At 35.2% G+C, this 23774-nt stretch overlaps 1 protein-coding gene across 10 annotated transcripts in view; it reads right to left on the bottom strand.

The window, feature by feature from the left end:
* CCDC141 (coiled-coil domain containing 141) overlaps positions 1–23774 on the bottom strand; it is a 238059-nt gene that overhangs the window by 154236 nt on the left and 60049 nt on the right. For 6 of the 10 annotated variants that reach the window (XM_082690371.1, XM_082690370.1, XM_082690369.1 and 3 more), the window contains exons 3-5: positions 8598–8789; positions 5065–5173; positions 611–864 (exon numbers count right to left, since the gene is read on the bottom strand). In XM_082690371.1, the coding sequence (XP_082546497.1) occupies positions 611–864; positions 5065–5173; positions 8598–8789 (555 nt within the window). The remainder of the gene's footprint in view (positions 1–610; positions 865–5064; positions 5174–8597; positions 8790–23774) is intronic. The other 4 variants (XM_082690374.1, XM_082690375.1, XM_082690376.1 and 1 more) reach the window with 1 other exon arrangement.

Below are 23774 nucleotides of genomic sequence, written 5' to 3'. Positions count from 1 at the left end.
GGCCAACGTCATATTTCTTACTTGGAACCAGGTCCTTTTTTTTTTTTTTTTAAATTTTATTTATTTATCTGAGAGAGAGAGAGAGAGAGAGAGAGCATGAGAGGAGAGATGTCAGTGGGAGAAGCAGACTCCCTGCCAAGCAGGGAGCCCTATGTGGGACTCGATTCCAGGACTCCAGGATCATGACCTGAGCCAAAGGTAGTCACTTAACCGACTGAGCCACCGAGGTGCCTGGCACCAGACTATTCTTCTAAAACCACTCCTTGGAGCTGACAGACTTTCACTGGCATTAGCAGCAATGTAGTACAGTTCAGCACCATCATGCCTCTTCAACTTTCAAGAAAACTTCAAAAATTTATATTTCAGAATTTCAAGGAAATACGTATATAAGTAGTAATCTGGAAAGAGGTGAGAAAGAGAGTCCAACAATAGAAAATAAAAATATTTGTTTTTCATTTAACTTATGTGGAAAACAACATGTTAGTTTGGACTAAAACCCACAGATTTTGACCGTAACAAATGAGGAACTATCCCAGGAAACAGTCAGTCCACATAATAATCAAACTTCAATAGCTGAGGTCAAGGGATCATTAATTCCCCTTTGGGTTACCTGATTTTCTTGCTGGTCCCACTGACATATCTGCAGAACCTGACGCAGTTCTTGTTGTTGTTGCTTCAGGTCCTTGTCGATTTGCCGTCTCCTGTCTTGGAGAAGCTCAAGAAGGCTGTCAATCTTCAAACAGCTGTTATGAGCTCCCTGAATCAACTCAGGATTCACATTAGGTCCATCACACTTGAATTTTTCTATGAAGTCAGTGAGCTGTTGACTTTTGTTTAAAAGGGCTAGAGATCGTTCTAAGAGGTCTAGAAGAAAATTAGAAAAAAAATACTGATGATATGAGGAAGCTTTTCTATAGTAACATTCAAACTCTTGGTATAATTTAAAATGTATATAACCTTTATGTTAATAATAAATTATACTGTAAGGAATCCAAATGTGTAAATAGAAAATGTCTGATACAACTGGTCAGATAACATGACCTAACAATTTCTGTAGCACTAACTGCCAAATAATAGGATGCTGCAGTTCAGTGACAGTGTAATTCAATACAGGGAGGAGAAAAATCATGGGACTTGGGCACTGTTTCAGTTGGTTTTTAGTGGTGTGATGCTACTTACAGTGCCTGTACTTCTTGATGTGCTCTACATTCTGAAGTGAATGAAGTAATTCTGAAGTTTAAAGACTAGCACCCAGGAGTCATCCATGACACATTCTTCTCCCTCATTATCAATACCTATCAATTCCACCCTCAATCTCCTGTGTGCGTTTACTGCTCTCCATTCCTGCTACAGAAAACATTATTTCTTGCCTGGACTTGTGCAGCTACCTCTTAATTTCATCTTTCTCTAATCCATTCATCTATTCTCTATATGTTAACCAGACAGATGTTTTCTAAATATACTATGTCACTCACACACACACACGTACACACGCACACACGCATGCGCACACGTGCACACAATGGGTTCCAATTGCCTTAGAATTAAAGACAGACCCCTTGACATGATTTTAGGTCTGGCATGGTCTGGTCCCTATCTTCCCTTTCAGATTATCTCAATCTCTCTACTCTTTATCTCTCTCTTTTTAACTACATCACAAACCTGACATTCCCTTCTGCACCAGCACTTTTCACTGTGTCCTCTGCCAGGGACATCATTCTCAACCCCTTCTTTCTCCACCTTTATTCTATTCATACTTTAGGTCTTACTTAACTGCCAATTCTTCAAAAGAAAAACGTGACTGAATCAAATCCTATATAAAATCCTATACCAAATCAAATACTATTAATTGTTCTCATTAACAGTTCTTATCACAACTATAGTTTTATAGTTTTGTATTGGGTTAGTTGATTAATGTTTCCTGTGCCACCAGGATCCAAGACAATATGAAGATAGTGACCATGATAATATCCTCAGAACTTAGCATAGTGATTGGCATAGGAGATATGTTCAAAAATTCTTGTAGAATACTTGAATGAGATCAAATGTATTAAGAGAGATGTAAGATTTAAGAGAGCTAAAAGTGCTAGAGATCAGGAGTTCTCTAGAGATGTAAAAAGACTGTGAGAAGGCATGAGATTTTTGTGATGGGAAAGTAATGAAAATGGAAGACAAATTATGAGGTTGAGAAGTGGGGACATTGTTATGAAGTGAAGTCAACAAGACAGGGCAATATTTGAGACATTTTCTGTTAGAAGTAAGAAAAAAAGAAAAGAGTATCAGCAGGGTTGAATATACTATTTTTTATTTTTAGGACAGGGAGAACTATGAAGAATACTCAGAGACTAAGTACCTTACCAAGCATCACAACACAACTAGAACTGGGCTAAGGAGTGCTAAAAGCCACATGTTCTGATTAGAAGCTCAGTGTTCTTTGCAGTCTCCCATGGCACTCCGCATTAGCTTTCTAACATTCAGCAGTTAACTGCACAGCACTAATGAGGCTGTGGTAGTTGGGCCAGTTGTCTCTTTTAACTTGACTTTTTTTTGAGGGGGGGTAGAGCTAGAAGAGAGAATGAGATAAGTGAAGATATTGTGAGAGAAAGAGTTTGACATGAAAAGGAAAGAATTTGAAGTATTTTATGTCACATGACCTAGATCTGTCAAATAAAGGATTAGACGGTCTTACTGCTCAGAGTGAGGAAGGTGTGATTATGTGCACTGAGCAATTTGATTAGGAGTTAACAATGCAAAGAAACAAACAATGAAAACAACTCGGACCAAAAAGAGGATGAGATCAATCAAATAGAGTAAGGTAAAGCAGGGAGAATATTAGAACAAATCTCTCCAAGAAATGGAAGTGAACATGAACAAGATGGGAGAGGAAGGAGCAGAAAAAACTTACCCATCTAGAGCAAGTTCTTATGTGGAAGGGAAAGAAAGAACTTGAAAACAAGATGAAGACAGATTATAGAGGGCCTTGTATAGGAAACTGAAAAGTTTTAATTTGTATAGCCTATACAATAATATGACTGATTCTCCATATGTACATATACATAATTCCTCTGCATTGAAGAGTTTGTTATGATACTGTAAAAAGTTACACACACACACACACACACACACACACACACAGGAAATATGGGCAAGTGGCAGGGTTTCCACATAACATTTTGTTTCTCCCTTTCCACAACTAGGTCTTACACACTAGACTTTTCAGATGAGAGAGGGAAGCATAGCTCTAAATGCTAGGGCATTGCAGACTGACAGTGGAACAGACCAACCTGTTCTTCTTCCTACAGAATACATATAATTAGCCAGAACTTCCATTCTCTGTTTCACATCTGCCAGAATAATGTAATTACTACCATAGTACCTCCAGGAATGGAGTCTCTGGCCAAGGCTGCTTGTAAACTGTACCCAGCCTAAAATCAGTCCGTTACTGCTACCATGAGAGTCATTAAAATGGACACATTTTTCCCTCAGTTTCCCTCAGTCAGTCCTTTGGTTCTTCCTCTGTTGGTTTCTTATATCTTAACTGTTTTATTCTTTATGCTTTCCCAGCATCAGTTTTCCATCAGTTGATCATACAAAGTGATACATTTTTTCTCAAGAGTAAACTAAGTAGAATATCATGAACTTCAAGAAATACAAAATTTCTATGGTGTGTTTATTTTAAAGATCATATTTTTGAATACATAAAACCCTACTTCCTGACATAATGCCTTATGATGTGTGGCAAGTAGATATTTAACAAATTTTTATTATTTGTTTTGCTTGTCATTATATATAAAAAAGTTTATATTAAAGAGGATTTTATACTGATACCTATATAGTTTTCCATACTCAAGTATAAATTACAAATTCAAGATGAATAAATGAGGATGTCCATAACTTGAGTGAAATTATAGCTTGCTAAGCCATCTTTCCGAAAGAATAATTTTTTAAAAATATCAAAGTCATAGTCTTGGCATTGAGATCATGGATGATATTTCTTCCTAAAACATTTTAAAATATTCCAAATGTTCCTCAGTGGGGATAGGGTTTCCTAAACTCATTCAATGGGCACTTTAAAACATACACAAAAGTAGAGAAAATAGTATAATGAATCTATATCTTAGCCACGTTTAAAATATACATTTAAGAACAAGGAAGTAATAATATGATTGTTCCTGAGGGAAAGCTTCTTAGGTATTACGTTCATTTTAAAAAGACATTGGAAAACTGGAGGGTTCAGTTGTGATCCTTCAGAGCTTAGAATCAATTTTTATCTCCTTAATGTCCCTGTAGTGCCTTGTTTATTGCTCCAGTTTATGTCACTGTACTGTGTCTTATGTTGGAATTAAATACAATTAACATTCAATAAATATACTTTGGGTTGGATGCTATTTTACCTCGTGAGATTCAGATATATACTAATCCCTGCCCTCCAGAGTCTCACAATCTGGTGACAGAGACAAATATGGAAATGAACTGTTACTACATAGTATGCTGGGTGGTGTAACGGAGTCCCACAGGTAACCCGCCAATAAATGTGTACATGCCCCAACCAAACTATAGGCTTCCTGAAGAAAAAGTCCACTAACAAATCCCCCTTTTTTTAAATAGCTCTAATAGTGAAAGAGGATTTTCCTTATCTAGAGCTGTTATTTAAAGCCTGATCTTCACTTCCTGACTCTGAGAAGGAACATTCACTGAATTCAACCATTTATTCAAACAAGAAATATTTCATGAGGATCCACCAAGTGCCAACACTGTGCTAGATGCTGAGGATACAAGGAAGAACAAGGCGGAAATGGCCCCTGACCTCAGGAGCTAAAATCTACCAAACTGAATAACTGAATCTCTGGAGGCTGTTCCATTAACATCCCCTCAGAATCATTTACAACTATGCATTTTTTGAAGCAGATGACCAAAAATAAAGCTTTATTTAAACTTTCTTGGAACAATTTGAGGTATAAACAGATATATTTAAAATGCATTGTTACACATGAGCATTCTCACATGAACATGAAGGTTATAAAACCCCTAAAAGCTTATGGGAGGAATAAACATATTTCTTGCCTTTGGTATGATGTTCATGAAGCTGAAGAAGTGATTTTAAAGACTCGGCACTCCCAAATTCCTGGGTGTTCTGGAGGAAATCTTCAGCTTGGTCTATTTTAATAGCAAACTACAACACAAATACAAGGGAAAAGACATTTGAAACAATAAAAATCAATGTGCCACTTTGGGTGATTTGTAGATATTTTTCAGTAATTCATGACCTAGCTGACTGTATATGTGTTTGTGTGTTTATATGATGATATGTGTGTTTGTGTGAGTGTGTGGGGGTTGAGGGTGTTTGTATGAGGTTGTGTGTTTACATATGGTCAATTTACAAAGTACCAAAGAAATTTCTTCTCCTTCCTTTGTATTCCTTTCATACATGGATATATGTCAAATATGTTGAAGTAATTTTATTTTTTTACTGATAAGTGTCTATTGAAATTTTCAACTAAAATTACTGTCTATGTAACAAAGCAGCCACTTCCAACATATAAGGCAGTTTGTCAAAGAATACCCAAAAAGTTTGCTAAAAACAAACAACAAAAGCCTAAGAAGTAATATCTAATCCCATTTCTTATACAAAATAAGAGAGTGATCTGAAGAGAAACACACCAAATGATTATCTTTATGAGAAGGAGTGAGATTAAGGATGGGGGGTAAACTTTTAACAAATCTATAATTTGTAATTTTGTTTGAATTTTTATCAATGAACTTATGCATTCTTTATATAAAAATGAGATGAGATACAGCAAAAATGAAAAATGGGAGATTTTTCCTCTGTTTCAAAAAAGAGAGAGAAATTTTGCATCCTAAATGGTGAGGAATATGACCCATCTCTCTGTTTCTCCTTCAAGGAAATATGAAGGAGAGGTATTTGAAGTGATGGTAAAATTCTCAGGGGAATAATCTTAGAAACAAATTTTAGAAGAGGGCAAAACATGTTTGGTTCTTCCAGTACAGTACATCCATGGTAGTACACATAGTCTACATAGTCTAGCTAGACAATAACTGTTTTGTTTCCGCACTCAGATTCAAAAGTTTAATCAATAATCTTAATCAATATGTTTACTTTTATATCAGATATTGAATAAACTCATAAAGGTCAAGTATCAGTAAGAAAGACACAAAAGTTTACCACATGCTTATATTTCTTTTCACATTTTCTCCAAACTATCATCTATGAATTCAGTGATTTTTTAATACTCTTATGTAACTATTTGATTAACAATATCTACTATATTTTGATTATTACAATAGTCACATAAAATCTAGTTATAAATGGCATGGAATGATGAGAGAGAGACTAATGAGCATGTCCTCTTTGGAAATATGGAGAAGGCCTCCACAATCATGTTAGAACAATCTGGTGGATACTAATCACTGTCACTTAGGGACAGTGTTCCTAAATTGCTGCATGGTGTCTAATAAGAGAATAATCTGTCTGATGGTTAAGTCTGAAGGTCTAAAACAGTCCTGTAGTAATTATCAACCATGCAATAAGAAGTCATTTCATATTTTTATGGAACTGCATGCATCATAGTTCAATAAGGGAACTCTATACACACATCATTTGCATCTCTTATTCATTCCATTTCTGATAGCTTATTTTACAGGTATTCTTCAAAGAGAAGTTTCAAAACAAACAAGCAAACAACAACAACAAAAACCCAACCCTAGAAGGTGATTTAGCTTTTCTCTGTAGAACATTATAAAAAGTTCTAGAGTCACTGTATAACTTATAACATATTTCAACTGTTATTTGAATTTTAAATAAATAAATAAGCAAGGAATGTGTATACAGAAAAGTTTTCCCTAAAGTTCTGTTAACTTTTACCTTACAGATATTTTCTATCACCCACTTTTCTTTTTGCATCTTGCACTGGACAAAAGTGGCAATGGTTGGACTCAACTTTTTTTAATATTGTTATTAATCAGTGATTAAAATAGTTTGGCAAAACAAGGGGCAGGAAAAGAGTTTGCCTTCAGTTTATTACTAAGTGACCCACAAAATTGGAAGCAGGAAAATATAAGAAACAGTATCTTTTTACTACAAATCAGAGTGGTGGGCTGAATTATGAGTTGACTTAGTATTTCCTTTTACTTCATGCAATCTCTGGAAATAATTTCTCATCAGAGAGAAAATCAGCTGACATTAATGCTACTACCCCATGAGAAACAAGTATTGGGCCTAATGACTGAAGAAAGATAATTTCTTCTGCTTAAATGAGTTGAATTTCCAGGGAAGTTGACATGTATACCCCATTTACTAAGATGGAATGATTCAAATGTATCTACAATTTGACCCTGTAGGTGAATTTCATCTGGTTCCTTCTCAGGAAAGAAAACTACGTATGAAACTTTTCCCCAAGATGATCTGTAAAATGAATTGTAGTTGGGGTTCTGTATTCAAACTGTGGAAAACAAACATAAGTTACAATAAGGTTTTTGCTCCTTCTTTTTACTTTTAAACGAGTTTATGATTCATGAGATTGTCTACCCCAATTTTTATGTTCTATTACTAATCTTCCTTCCTTCATTATTTTGAATTTAAGACCTGAATTTTGAGTTTGGAAATGTCATATTTTTCAAAGCTAGTGCTTTATCATAATGAAGCAGTTCTCTCACATCAGAATGAATGTACTGCCACTTGACAGAAAAGTTGAAAGTGAAATTTCCAGTGAATGCCTTACACCAAATACAACAGCTCTTTTGATAATGTTCTTTGGTCTCACATTTTGAAATTGAGAACTGTGAAAACATCTAAGAATTCAAGAAAAGTCGCAGGAGGAAATGACCTTCTTAGGTCCAGACTTTTCTTTCCTTAAATTTTTAATGAGTACAAACTATGAATCCAACTGTATGCCTTTGGAAAGTATTCTATAAAATGTTATGCTTACAAGTCAAATATTCTATGGAATATTCTGCAGTTGCCTTTTTCATAAAAAGCATATGTTCTGTCCTCCACTTTTAAATCAACAAGAACACTTTAATCAGAACACTAATAATCATAAAATCGGGGATAATTGTTTGATTTAATAACTGTATTACCATCTCCTAAAGAAAGAAATCATAGTGACTTATGGATAATAGTTTCTATTTTTACTTAATATTTTATTTAATTTTAATTAGCTGTACTTAGGGTCTTTTAAAAATATTTTATTTATTTATTTAAGATAGAGAAAGCATAAGCAGGGGTAAGAGGCAGAGGGAGAAGCAAGCAGACTCTCCACTGAGCAGGGAGTCCAATGACACTGGATTCTATCCCAGGATCCCAGGATCAGGACCTGAACCTAAGTTAGACACTAAACAGACTGAGCCACACAGGTGCCCACTTAGGGTTTTCTTTGTTTGTTTGTTTTTTGAAAGGCTATATCTAAAACATTAACAATTTAATGCTTTTGCAATCAAAAATTAAATGTATTGTATATAACTTGGTCATTCTACCATTTTAAAAACTGATTGCAATGTCTATTTGTGGAAATTAAACATTTTTGGAAGTGCTATCTATTTGCTCTAGTGTGAAAGTAGTTTTTATTTTAAACACAAACCTCCAAGGCATTTTCAAAAAATTCTGAAGTCAACCTGAGGAGCTCCCTTCTTCTTTCAAGCATAGAGACAAGGGCTGCCCATGCTTCACCCAAGGTGTTGGCCATGGCATCATACACCTGACTCCGATCCTTGTTCTCTTCAGCTGTCTTGTCTGCCTCATGCAAGAGTTCCCATACCTGATCTTCCAAAGCCTACATACAGGAAAGGAAAAAGTGTCATTCAATGTAAGAACCTGGAATCATATTTAAAGCATTTGGCTGTTTTAAACTGCATGTGGCTTAAGAAGGTTTAGAAAAAATTTATAAACAAAAACTACAATGCAAGCAGATAGATCAAGTAGACAGATGGGAGGAAAGGAAATTGCAATAAGCTAGAAAGCATGTCTGGGCTAAAGGCACTCACATTTAAATACCATTTAAACACTGTAGAGATTTATCAAAGGAACACATTTATATTCCCAGAGGTCCAGAATATTATGTTGACCTCACATGTCAACAAAATGGAAAATTAATTGGAACACATCCAGAAGAGAGTGATAAAGAAAAAAAATAATTATGAGAAATGAATCTAGTAAAACTCACTTTATTCTAAATAATTATTATTGTTAATATGCTTGTGAAGCTTAATATAAATGCCAAAAATAAAAGATAATATTCATAATGTAAAAATTTGAGTTTCTAGAACTGGTAATACATATTGAAGAAAACACAGAAGATAAAGGAGACCATGTGTTTATGTAATTGTTTCATTTAGGGATAGGAGGAGGGATAGGAGGAGGATCTCAAAGATTCTGTTTGATTCTTAAAGTTGGCACCAAAATAATGGGAAAAGCTTTAAAAATATGTAATAGATTGGGAGGGGAGTCAAGATGGCGGAGAAGTAGCAGGCTGAGACGACATCAGGTAGCAGAAGATCAGCTAGATAGCTTATCAAACCATCGCAAACACCTACAAATTCAACAGGAGATCGAAGAGAAGAAGAACAGCAATTCTAGAAACAGAAAATCAACCACTTTCTGAAAGGTTGAACCAGCGGAGAAGTGAATCCAAAGCCACGGGAAGACAGACTGTGGGGGGGAAGGGGCCGGCTCCCGGCAAGCAACAGAGCAATGGTGAACAAAATCAGAACATTTAAAAGTCTGCTCCACTGACGGACATCGTTCCAGAGGCTAAACCGGGGTGAAGCCCACGTGGGGTCAGCGTGGCCCCAGGTCCCACAGGGTCACAGAAGGATCAGGGGTATCTGAGTGTTGTAGAGCTCAAAGGTATTAGATCAGGGAAGCTGGCTACAGAGACAGAACCAAGGAGTGAGCTTTCAGCTCGAGGTTACCTTGAACTGGTCACAGGCTCTGGTGAGCTCAGAGCAGGATGGAGGTCAGGGAGACCGGAGTGATTGGGCGCTCTTCTCTGAGGGCGCAATGAGGAGTGGGGTCCCTAGCTCTTGGCTCCTCCAGGCCAGAGATTGGGAGGTTTCCATTTTCATTCCTGACCCCCGAAACTACGGAAAGCATTCAGGGAAAAAAAGCTCCCAAAAGAGAACCCGATCAGATTACTTACCCAGCCCCTGGGGTGCAATTCTGCCTTGGACAAAGACACTTGAGAATCACTACAACAGGCCCCTCCCCCAGAAGATCAACAAGAAATCCAGCCAAGACCAAGTTCACCTATCAAGGAAAGCAGGAGAATTCCAGAGGAGGAGAAAGCAAAGCAAGGAACTCATGGCTTTCTCTCCATGATTCTTTAGTCTTGCTGTTAATTTAATTTATTTTTAATTTTATTATTTTTTTCTTCTACTAATTTTTTTAACTTTTGCCCTTTTCTTCTTTAAAGTTTTTTAACTAGTTTATCTAATATATATATATATATAATTTTTTCTTTTATATATTTTTCTTTATTTGTTTTTTTTTTTAATTTTTTTTTCTCTTCTGAACTTCTTTTTATCCCCTTTCTGCCCCCAAGATTTGGGGTCCCTTCTGATTTGGTTAAAGCGCATTTTCCTGGGGTCTTTCCCACCCTTTTAGTATTTTATTTGCTCCTTCATATACTCTTAACTGGACAAAATGACAAGGCACAAAAACTCACCACAAAAAAAAAAAAAAAAAGAAAAAGAAAAAAGAAAAAGAACAAGAGGCAGTACCGAAGGCTAGGGACCTAATCAATACAGACATTGGTAATATGTCAGATCTAGAGTTAGGAATGATGATTCTCAAGGCTCTAACCAGGCTCAAAAAAGGCATGGAAGATTAGAGAAACCCTCTCTGGAGAGATAAAAGCCCTTTCTGGAGAAATAAAAGAACTAAAATCTAACCAAGTTGAAATCAAAAAAGGTATTAATGAGATGCAGTAAAAAATGGAGGTTCTTACTGCTAGGATAAATGAGGCAGAAGAAAAAAATTAGTGATATAGAAGACCAAATGACATAGAATAAAAAAGCTGAGCAAGAGTGACAAACAGCTACTGCACCACGAGGGGAGAATTTGAGAGGTAAGTGACACCATAAGATGAAACAACATTAGAATAATAAGGATTCCAGAAGAAGAAGAAAGAGATAGGGGAGCAGGAGGTATATTGGAGAGAATTATTGGAGAGAATTTCCCTAATATGGCAAAGGGAACAAGCATCAAAATCCAGGAGGTGCAGAGAACCCCCCTCAAAATCAACAAGAATAGGTCCACACCCCGTCACCTAATAGTAAAATTTTCAAGTCTTAACGACAAAGGAAAAATCCTGAAAGCAGCCCAGGACAAGAAGTCTTTAACATACAATGGAAAAATATTAGATTGGCAGCAGACTTATCCACAGAGACCTGGCAGGTCAGAAAGAACTGGCATGATATATTCAGAGCACTAAACAAGAAAAACATGCAGCCAAGAATACTATATCCAGCTAGGCTATTATTGAAAATAGAAGGAAAGATAAAAAGCTTCCAGGACAAACAAAAACTGAAAGAATTTGCAAACACTAAACCAGCTCTACAGGAAATATTGAAAGGGGTTTTTTAGGCAAAGAGAGAGCCTAAAAGTAGTAGATCAGAAAGGAACAGAGAAAATATACAGTAATAGTCACTTTACAGCCAATACAATGGCACTAAATTCATATCTCTCAATAGTTACCCTGAATGTTAACGGGCTAAATGCCACAATCAAAAGACACAGGGTATCAGAATAGATAAAAAAACAAAACCCATCAACATGTTGCCTAAAAGAAACTCATTTTAAGCCCGAAGACACCTCCAGATTTAAAGTGAGGGAATGGAAAACAATGTACTATGCTAATGGACATCAGAAGAAAGCTGGGGTGGCAATCCTTATATCAAATCAATTAGATTTTAAGCCAAAGACTATAATAAGAGATGAGGAAGGACACTATATCATACTCAAATGGTCTGTCCAACAAGAAGATCTAACAATTTTAAATATATATGCCCCTAAAGTGGGAGCAGCCAACTATATAAACCAATTAATAACAAAATCAAAGAAACACATTGACAATAATACAATAATAGTAGGGGGCTTTAACACTCCCCTCACTGAAATGGACAGATCATTCAAGCAAAAGATCAATAAGGAAATAAAGGCCTTAAATGACACACTGGACCAGATGGACATCACTGATATATTCAGAACATTTCATCCCAAAGCAAGAGAATACACATTCTTCTGTAGTGCACATGGAACATTTTCCAGAATAGATCACCTCCTGGGTTATAAGTCAGGTCTCAACCAGTATCAAAAGATTAGGATCATTCCCTGCATATTTTAAGACCACAATGCTCTGAAGCTAAAACTCAATCACAAGAAGAAAGTTGGAAAGAACACAATACATAGAGACTAAACAGCATCCTTCTAAAGAATAAATGGGTCAACCGGGAAATTAAAGAAGAATTGAAAAAATTCATGGAAACAAATGATAATGAAAACACAACAGTTCAAAATCTGTGGGACACAACAAAGGCAGTCCTGAGAGGAAAATATATAGCGGTACAAGCATTTCTCAAGAAACAAGAAAGGTCTCAAATACACAACCTAACCCTACATCTAAAGGGGCTGGAGAAAGAACAAGAAAAAAAGCCTAAACTCAGCAGGAAAAGAGAAATTATAAAGAACAGAGCAGAAATCAAAGAAATAGACACCAAAAAAACAATAGAACAAATCAACAAAACTAGGAGCTGGTTCTTTGAAAGAATTAATAAGATTGATAAACCCCTGGCCAGACTTATCAAAAAGAAAAGAGAAAGGACCCAAATAAATAAAATCATGAATGAAAGAGGACAGATCACAACACCAAAGAAATACAAACTATTATAAAGAACATACTATGAGCAACTCTACGCCAACATATCTGACAATCTGGAAGAAATGGATGCATTCCTAGAGACATAAAAACTACCACAACTGAACCAGGATGAAACAGAAAGCCTGAACAGACCCATAACCAGTAAGGAGATTGAAACAGTCATCAAAAATCTCCAAACAAACAAAAGCCTAGGGCCAGACAGCTTCCCAGGGGAATTCTACCAAACATTTAAAGAAGAACTAATTCCTATTCTCCTGAAACTGTTCCAAAAAATAGAAATGGAAGGAAAACTTCCAAACTCATTTTATGAGGCCAGCATCACCTTGATCCCAAAACCAGACAAGGATCCCATCAAAAAAGAGAACTACAGACCAATATCCTTGATGAACACAGATGCAAAAATTCTCACCAAAATACTGGCCAATAGGATTCAACAGTACATTAAAAGTATTATTCACCATGACCAAGTGGAATTTATTCCAGGGCTGCAAGGTTGGTTCAACATCCACAAATCAATCAATGTGATACAACACATTAATAAAAGAAAGAACAAGAACCATATGATACTCTCAATAGATGCTGAAAAAGCATTTGACAAAGTACAGCATCCCTTCCTGATCAAAACTCTTCAAAGTACAGGGATAGAGGGCACATACCTCAATATTATCAAGGCCATCTATGAAAAACGCACTGCAAATATCATTCTGAATAGAGAAAAACTGAAACCTTTTCCGCTAAGGTCAGGAACATGGCAAGGATGTCCATTATCACCACTGCTATTCAACATAGTACAAGAAGTCCTAGCCTCAGCAATCAGACAACAAAAAGAAATTAAAGGCATCCAAATCTGCAAAGAAGAAGTCAAACTACCACTCTTTGCAGATGATATTATACTCTATTGGAAAACCCAAAAGACTCCACTCCAAAAAGCTAGAACTTGTACAGGAATTCAGTAAAATGACAGGATATAAAATCAATGCACAGAAATCAGCTGCATTTCTCTACACCAACAACAAGACAGAAGAGAAATTAAGGAGTCAATCCCATTTACAATTGCACCCAAAACTATAAGATACCTAGGAATAAACCTAACCAAAGAGGCTAAGAATCTATACTCAGAGAACAATAAAGTACTCATGAAAGAAATTGAGGAAGACACAAAGAAATGGAAAAATGTTCCATGCTCCTGGATTGGAAGAACAAACATTGTGAAAATGTCCATGCTACCCAAAGCAATCTACACATTTAATGCAACCCCTATCAAAATACCATCAATTTTTTCAAAGAAATGGAACAAATAATCCTAAAATTTATATGGAACCAGAAAAAAACCTCAAATAGCCAAAGAAATATTGAAAAAGAAAGCCAACGTTGGTGGCATCACAATTCCAGACTTCAAGCTCTATTACAAAGTTGTCATCATGAAGACAGCATGGAATTGGCACAATAACAGACACATAGATCAATGGAACAGAATAGAGAGCCCAGAAATAGACCCTCAACTCTATGGTCAACTAATCTTCAACAAAGCAGGAAAGAATGTCCAATGGAAAAAAGACAGTCTCTTCAACAAATGGTGTTGGGAAAATTGGACAGCCACATGCATAAAAATGAAATTTGACCATTTCCTTACACCAGACACGAAAATAGACTCAAAATGGATGAAGGACCTCAATGTGAGAAAGGAATCCATCAAAATCCTTGAGGAGAACACAGGCAGCAACCTCTTTGACCTCAGCCGCAGCAACATCTTCCTAGGAACATCACCAAAGGCAAGGGAAGCAAGGGTAAAAATGAACTATTGGGATTTCATCAAGATCAAAAGCTTTTGCACAGCAAAGGGAACAGTTACCAAAACCAAAAGACAACTGACAGAATGGGAGAAGATATTTACAAATGACATATCAGATAAAAGGCTAGTGTCCAAAATCTATCAAGAGCTTAGCAAACTCAACACCCAAAGAACAAATAATCCAATCAAGAAATGGGCAGAAGACATGAACAGACATTTCTGCAAAGAAGATATCCAGATGGCCAACAGACACATGAAAAAGTGCTCCTCATCACTCGGCATCAGGGAAATCCAAATCAAAACCACAATGAGATATCACCTCACACCAGTCAGAATGGCTAAAATTAACAAGTCAGGAAAAGACAGATGTTGGCGACGATGCAGAGAAAGGGGAACCCTCCTATGCTGTTTGTGGGAATGCATGCTGGTGCAACCACTCTGGAAAACAGCATGGAATTTCCTCAAAAAGATGAAAATAGAACTACCCTATGACCCAGCAATTGCACTACTGGGTATTTACCCTAAAGATACAAATGTAGTGATCTGAAGGGGCACCTGCACCCGAATGTTTATAGCAGCAATGTCTACAATAGCCAAACTATGGAAAGAACCTCGATGTCCATCAACAGATGAATGGAAAACAAAGATGCAGTATATATATACAATGGAATACTATGCAGCCATCAAAAGAAATGAAATCTTGCCATTTGCGACGACGTGGATGGAACTAGAAGGTATCATGCTTAGCGAAATAAGCCAATCGGAAAAAGATAACTATCATATGATCTCCCTGATATGAGGAAGTGGAGCTGCAACATGGGGGGTTAGGCGGGTAGGAGAAGAATAAATGAAACAAGATGGGATCGGGAGGGAGACAAAACATAAGTACTCTTAATCTCACAAAACAAAATGAGGGTTACTAGGGGAGGGAGGTCGGGAGAGGGGGGTGGGGTTATGGACATGGTATGTGATATGGTGAGTGCTGTGAAGTGTGTAAACCTGGCGATTCACAGACCTGTACCCCTGGCGATAAAAATACATGATATGTTTATAAAAATAATTTTAAAATAAATTAAAAAAATAAAAAATAAAATAAATAAAAACAATAAATGTAATAGATTAAAAATAATATGAATAAATTCTAAAATATCAGCAGAAAAGAGGACTAAAATGTGATAATGCAAAATAAAACAAAGAAAATAAAAGACATAAAAAGCATATTTACTGGTATAAAAACAAAAAAATACATAATGATAGGAATGTGATTAAATACCAGTTAGCACCAAAAAAGTGGATGGATTAGCTTTCTCAATTAAAATACAAATATTTTTTAAATTAAAAAATTAAAAATTAAATAAATAAATATGGGGGCGTCTAGGTGGCTCAGTGGGTTAAGCCTCTGCCTTCAGCTTGGGTCATGATCTCAGGGTTCTGGGATCGAGCCCCACATTGGGCTCTCTGCTCAGTGGGGAGCCTGCTTCCCCTTTTCTCTGCCTGCCTCTCTGCCGACTTGTGATCTCTCTCTGTCACATTAAAAAAAAAAAAAAAAAATATATATATATATATATATATATATATATATAAATAATCAGGTTAAGCTTTAAAAAAATTAATTTATGTATTTGCTAGAGACATTCCTAAAGACATAACTTTTGAAAATAAAAAGATGTGATGTATCAGGCAAAGACAAACAAAATTTAAAAAGTACTAACAGCATTAATGGCAGATAAAATATAACTGTAAACAAAAAAATTGGTATTTAAAATGGCATTTTATTTTGATAAATGGTACAATCTACAGTAGATATAAGGTACTTATGAGTCTCTATATTTATGACATCAAAATATTTAAAATAGATATATCTAGTCACAACATAATAGGTAGAAATAATAAGAAGTCCAGGTAATAAAACAAATCTCTTAGAAATCTTAAGATAAAACTTTAAGAATAATTCTTAGATTAAATGGAGAATAAAAACTACTATGGCAGGCTGTTTCGAGAAAATAATGAGGCTATTATGCTTAATAACCCAAGATAACTAGCTAACTTTGGGTTCATATAAAATTCACAGCATTGAACAACTTTGTTTTTAAAGAAAATAATAAACATTAAAGTCTAAATTGTAGAAAAAGAATAAAAACATAAGCAAAAATTATGCATTAATAAATCAGAAAAATATAAAAACTAATTAAAAAGAAGTTGGTTCATTGGAAAGCCAAATGAAATATAAAAATATCTAACAGATGTACATAAAAATAGCAGAATGGATGGCCCCAATGTTTTATCCCTCTACAAAAACATTGAAAAGGCAAGCAAAAACTGTCTTAATCAACATTATTGGAACTCTGGAAAGCAGTCAAAGGTTTATAGCAGCTGGGTGGCACAGTTAGTTAAGCATCCAAGGCTTGGCTTCAGCTCAGGTCTGATTTTAGGATTGTGAAATTCAGCCCCTCATTGGGATCTGTGCTCAGTATGGAGTCTGCTGGGGGTTTCTCTCTCCCTCACCCCCTCCCCATCCGTCTCTAAGATAAATTAATAAAAGTTTAAAAAGAAAATGGTTTACAGCAACCAAATGAACACTGACACCAAAAAGGCAACTTAAATATGGTAAGAAAATTTTGAGACCTTTTTTGCTTGCTCTTACCTACCTGCTGAGTTCAGCAGAAAGTATCAGAGTGGAACCAAAAACAAGACTATATGTCATCTACAAGAATCCCACTTACAATATACAGTGTAGAGAGATTAAAAGCAAATGGATGGAGAAAATATACCATGAGGGTATTAATCTAAAGAAAACTAAAGTAGCTATATTAATTTCAGAAAAGCAGATTTCAGAGCAAGAAATATTATGAGAGATTAAGATGGGCATTCCATAATGATAAAGGGATCAGTCTCCTAGAAGATATTCTAGTGTTAAATGTATATGTGCCTAAAAATAAAGAATCAAAACATGTCAGGCAAAAACTGGTAGAACTATAAGGACAAATAGATAATTCTACTATTATTGTTGGAGACTTCAATACCTCTATCACTAATTGACATACCTAGCAGATAAAAAATTATTAAGGATACAGTTTAATTGAATAACACTATCAATCAACCAGATATAATTAAAATGTACAGACTACTATACCCAACAACAGCTGAATACACAATCTTCTCAAGCTAACATAGAGCATTCATCAAGTTGATGTATGAAAAAAATTAAATTAAAAAAAAGAATGAAGAAAAAAGAGAGAGATGCTTATTTATAAAGATAGACCATATCCTGGGACATCAAACATATCTGAAAAAGTTTAAAAGAATAGAAGTCAAAGTATGCTTTCATACCTAATAGAATTGAGGTAGAAATCAATAACAGAAAGAAAGTTGGAAAATTCCAAAACACTAGTAGTTTAAACAACACACTTTGAAATAACACCTAGGCCAAATAAAAACTCTCGAAAAAAATGTAAAAATATTTCTAAGTATATAAAAATAAAATACAACCTCTTAAAATTTGTGGGATACAGCAAAAGCAGTGCTGAGAAGAAAATTTATAACACTGAATACATATATATAAAAAGAAGAAAGATCTAAAATCAATACTCTGAGCTTCTATCCTAGAAAACTTGAGGAAAAAAAGAGTAAATTAAATATAAGATAAGCCGGATAAAAAAGTAATAAAAATTAGAATAAAATTAATGAAATTAATAAAGAAAATCAATGAAATCAAAATTTAGTTCTAAAATCAATAAAATTGTTAAACTTCTAGCCATAATAAACAAGAAAAAAAGAGATAAAACAAATTACTAAGAGCAGAAATGAAAGAGGGGTCATAACTATAATACTATAAACATTAGAAAGATAACAAAGGAATATTAAAACTTCTATAACTTAGATCAAGTAGACAAATCTCTTGAAAGACATAATCTACCAAAACTTACACAAGAAGAAATAGATAAGCAAACTGAATCAATAATTTGTAACCTTTTTAAAAAATTATTTATTCACTTGAGAGAGAAACAGAGAGAGGACAGCAGGGGGTAAGTCAGAGAGAGAAGACAACTCTCTGCTGAGGTAAGAGCCCAATGCAGGGATTGAGGCAGGGCTCTATCCCAGGACCTGAAGATCATGACCTGAGCTGAAGGCAGATACTTAACCATCTGAGCCACCCAGCTGCCCCAATAATTTATAACCTTTTAAACAAGAAGGCATTCGTCTCAATGGTTCCACTGGTGAATTCTACTAAAATTTAAAGAAGAAGTTATACTAGAGCTAATAAATTCAGCAAGGCTGCAGTACACAAAATTAATACACAAAATAAATTTTGTTTATTTTATACACCAGAAATAAATAATCTAAATAGGAAATTAAGAAAACAATTCCATTATAATATCAACCAAAAGAATAAAATATCTAGGAATAAGTTTAACCAAGGAGGCAAAAGACTTCTATACAGAGAACAAAAACAGAATCATCACTAAAAAAAATTAAAGGCCTAGGTGCACCTGGGTGGCTCAGTGAGTTAAAAGTCTCTGCCTTCAGCTCCTGGGATCAAGCCCCGCATTGAGCTCTCTGCTCAGCAGGGAGCCTGCTTCCTCCTATCTCTCTGCCTGCCTCTCTGCCTACTTCTGATCTTTGTCTGTCAAAAAATAAATAAATAAAATATTTTTTAAAAAATTAAAGGCCTAAATAAATGAAAAGACATCCCATGTTCATTGATTAGAAGACTTAATGTTATTAAAATTACAATACCACTCAAAGCTAACTAGAGATTCAACAGATTCAATGTAATCATTATCAAAAATCCAATAGCCCTATTTTTGCAGAAATCAAAAAGCTAATCCTTAAATTCATATTTAATTGTAAGATCCCTATCGCCAAAACAATCTTGAGAAAGGAGAACAAAGCTGAAGGATTTCAAAACTTAATACAAAGTGACAGTAATCAAAACAGAGCTATACTGTCACAAAGATGTACATAAAGATAGATCAATGGACTAGAATTGAGAGTTCAGAAATATACCCATACATCTATGGACAACTGATTTTCAACAATGGATCCATGACCATTCGATGAGGTAAAAACAGTTCCTTTAATAAGTAGTACTGAAAGCACTGGATATCCACAATTTTAAGAATGAAATTGGACCCTTAACTTACACTACATAAAAAATTAAAATGGACCAATGATTTAAAGGTAAGAGCTAAAACTATAAAATTCTGAGAAGAAAACAGGGGTAAACCTTCCTCATTTTGTTAACAATGTTTTCTTAGATATGACCCTGGAAGCATAAGCAACAACAACAACAACAAAAAGAGAAATTGGACTGCTTCAAAATTAAAAACTTTTATGTATCAAGGACATTATCAAAGAAGTGAAAAGAAAACTTATGGAATGGAAGAAAATATATGATAATCATTTCTCTAAAAGGATCAAGTATACAGAATAAAGAATTCTTCCAACTTAACAATTAATGAAAAATACCTCAACATCATTAATCATTATGAAAATGTAAACCAAAACCACAATGAGATGACACTTCATGCCCACTATAATGACCACAAATGTTTTTCACAAACAGAAAATGGTAAGTGTCAGCAAATGTGTGGAGAAATTGGAATCCTCATACATTCCTGGTGGGAATGTAAAATAGTGCAGTTATAAAACATGTAGACAGATAAATAGTAGAGAGGCTTGGGAGGTAAGAATAAGAAGTCACTGCTTAATGGGCATGGGGTTTCATTTTAGAATGATGGAAATATTTCAGAATTAGATAGAGGTGGTGGTTGCACAGAATTATGAATGTAGTAAATGGTACTAAATTTTACACTTTAAAACAATTTTATATTCTATGAATTTCACCTCAATAAGAAAAAATTATAAAACTAACAGATTTAAAAGGGAACAAAATGACATAAAATTATATAATATTAAGATTAAGGGATATAGCTGCATATAGTAAGTTTTGGATTTATTTTTAAGTGTAAAAGGAATATTTTTGTTAATAAATGTCAAACTGGAATAAAATGGGAAGTTTCCTTAAAAAAATGTTAAGAAAACTGTCCTAAGAAAATCTTATCACTAATGCCCACATCTTCACTATCATTACTACCATCACCAAGGAATATATCGAATAATTTCTCAAGAAAGTATTCCCCAACAGGTACCAGTCCCAGAGAGTTCAAGGGTGGGAGTGTTTTGTTTTGTTTTGTTTTTGTTTTTGTTTTTGTTTGGTCTTGTTTTATTTTAAGGCAAGGTCCCAGCTACCTTCAAGAAACATAGACATATTCTATGCTGTTTAATCTTCTTTAGACATAAGAAGCATTCTCATTCATTTTAAAATGTTAGCATGATTCAAATATCAAAACTTAACAAGATAGTACCAAAATTATAGGTCAAGCTTACTTGTGATATTTTTGTAAATGCAATATAAGTAGGTTAAATCCCACAGTATATTAAAGTATAATAAACACACAATTGTATGCATTTGTTAAAACTCAACAAGGCTTGCACTTAAAAAAGTGAATTTTACTTTATATAAGTAATACCTCAATAAAATGGGCTTAAGAAAAAAAAAAAAAAGAATACACCATGACCAAGTAGGGTTTAGTCCAAAATAGCAAGGATAGTTTAATATTTGTAAATTAAATTAGTAATATAATACTTTAGTAAAAATAAGAGGAGGAGGAGCAAGATGGCAGAGGAGGAGACCTAAATATGATCAGGTCCCAGGAATTCAGGTAGATAGTTATCAAACTATTCTGAACAGCTACAAACTCAAAAGGATATAGAAGAGGAGAAGAGTAGCAACTCTGGGAACAGAAAACTGACCATTCTGTAGAAGGTAGGACATGCAGAGAAGTGAATCCAAGGCAACATTCGGGAAGATAGACCGTGGTGGGAAGGGCTGGCTCCCAGCAAGTGATAGAGTAGCACAGCACAAAAATAGAACTTTTAGAAGTCTGCTTCACTGAGAGACCTTACTCCAGAGGCTAAGCAAGGGTGTAGTCCATATGGGGATACTGTGGTCATAGGACCCACAAGGTCACAAAAAGACCAGGGGTGTCTGAATGTGGCAGAGCTCCCAGGTGTTGGAGCAGGAAAGCTGGCTACAGAGATGAAGCCAAGGAGAGGGCTCTCAGCTTGGGATTACCTTAAACTGTGATCCAAGGCACAGTTGGATGTGCCTGCCCTTAAAGCAGGGACTCCACAAGTGGCAGATCCAGAGAGACCCTATCCTTCCTCCTCTGTGAAGAGCATCATGGGAGCTCATGTCAGGATTCTGCTGCATTTGGAGGGCCATGGCAAGAGATAGAAATGCTCAGTTACAGGCTGGGTGACTTGGGATAGTGGCCAGAGACTAGGGAGATGGGAGAGACTGACTGCTTTTCTCTGAGGGTGCATTGAGGACTGGGGCCCTGAGCTTTCAGCACCTCTAGGCTGGAGAGTGGGAGGCGCCATCTTCATTCTACTCCTAAAAACTATATGGAAAGCGTTCAGGGAACAAAACCTCCTGAGACCAAAACCACGTAGATTACTTAGCCTGGCCCCTGGCAAGGGTGGTGCAATTCCGACTCAGGCAAAGACATTTGGGAATCACTGCAACAGGCCCCTCCCCAAAAGATTAAGAGGAACAGCCAGCCAAGACAAAACATACCAATCAATGAGAACTGTGGAACTCCAGAGCTAGGGGAAGGCAACCCATAGAATTCATAGCTTTTTTCCCCATGATCCTTCAGTCTTTCAAATTAAATTGTTTTAATTTTATTTTTTTCTTATTCTATTTAAAAAAAAATTTCCTCTTTCCTATTTTAATGTTTTTTGAACTATTCTATCTTATCAATATCTTTTCTTAAATCTTTTCAAATTTTCATTGATATAGTCATATTTTATCCCCTCATTGCATTTAACATTATTTCTTGTATACATATAGGTTGTTTTTTCTTTAAATTTTTGGGATACAACTTCTTCTAATAGATCAAAATACACCCTCATTCTAGTGTCTGGCTTTGTTCTAGTCTCCAGCCTGTCACATTCTTTCCTCTTTTTTATTTTCTTTTTTTAAACCAAATTCTTATCTTATCAATTCCTTTTTTAGAATCTTTTTAAATTTTCATTTTTACAGTTATAGTCCATCCCTTCATCATGTTTCCCCTTATTTCTGTGTATATGTATGTGTATGTGTATATATATATATACTTATTTCTCTTTCTTTAAAATTTTGGGAGGCAGTTTATTCTAACAGACCAAAATACACCCAAAATCAAGTGTGTGGCTCTGTTCTATTCAGCAGTGTGTATATATATATTTTTTTCTTTTCTTTTTTCTCCCTTTCTTCTCCCTTCTGATTTGGTTTGTGTATATTTTTCTGGGGTCATTGATACCTTTTAGTATTTTATTCTCTCATTCATCTATTGTTACCTGGAAAAAATGACAAGGTGGAAAAACTCAGCACAAAAAAAAAAAAAAATGAACAAGAGGCAGTGCCAATGGCTAGGGACCTACTCAATATGGACATTAGTAATATGTCAGAACTATAGTTCAGGATGATGATTATCAAGGTGCTAGCTGGGCTCGAAGAAACCATGAAAGATATTACAAAATCTCATTCTGGAGAAATTAAACCCTTTCTAGAGAAACAAAAAAACTAAAATCTAACCAAGGTGAAATTTTTTTAAAAAAAGGTATTAATGAGGTGCAATAAAAAATGGCAGCTCTTACTGCCAGGATAAATGAGGCAGAAGAGAGAATTAGTGATATGAAAGATCAAATGATGGAGAATAAAGAAGTTAAGCAAATGAGAGACAAACAACTACTGGACCATGAGGGGAGGATTTGAGAGACAAGTAATACTGTAAGATGAAACAATATTAGAAAAATTGGGATCCCAGAAGAAGAAAGAGAGAGGGAGAAGAAGGTAAACTGAAACAAATTATAGCAGAGAATTTCCCTAATTTGGTGAAGGGAATAAGCATCAAAATCCAGGAGGCACAGAGAACCCTCCTCAAAATCAATAAATATAGGTTCATACCCCGTCATCTAATAATAAAACTTACAAGTCTCAGTGACAAAGAGAAAATCTTGAAAGCAGCCCAGGATAAGAA

Source organism: Mustela nivalis (assembly GCF_964662115.1).
Source record: "Mustela nivalis genome assembly, chromosome: 11".
NCBI classification, from domain to species: Eukaryota; Metazoa; Chordata; class Mammalia; order Carnivora; family Mustelidae; genus Mustela; species Mustela nivalis.
This window is presented reverse-complemented; position numbering and strand designations above follow the sequence as displayed.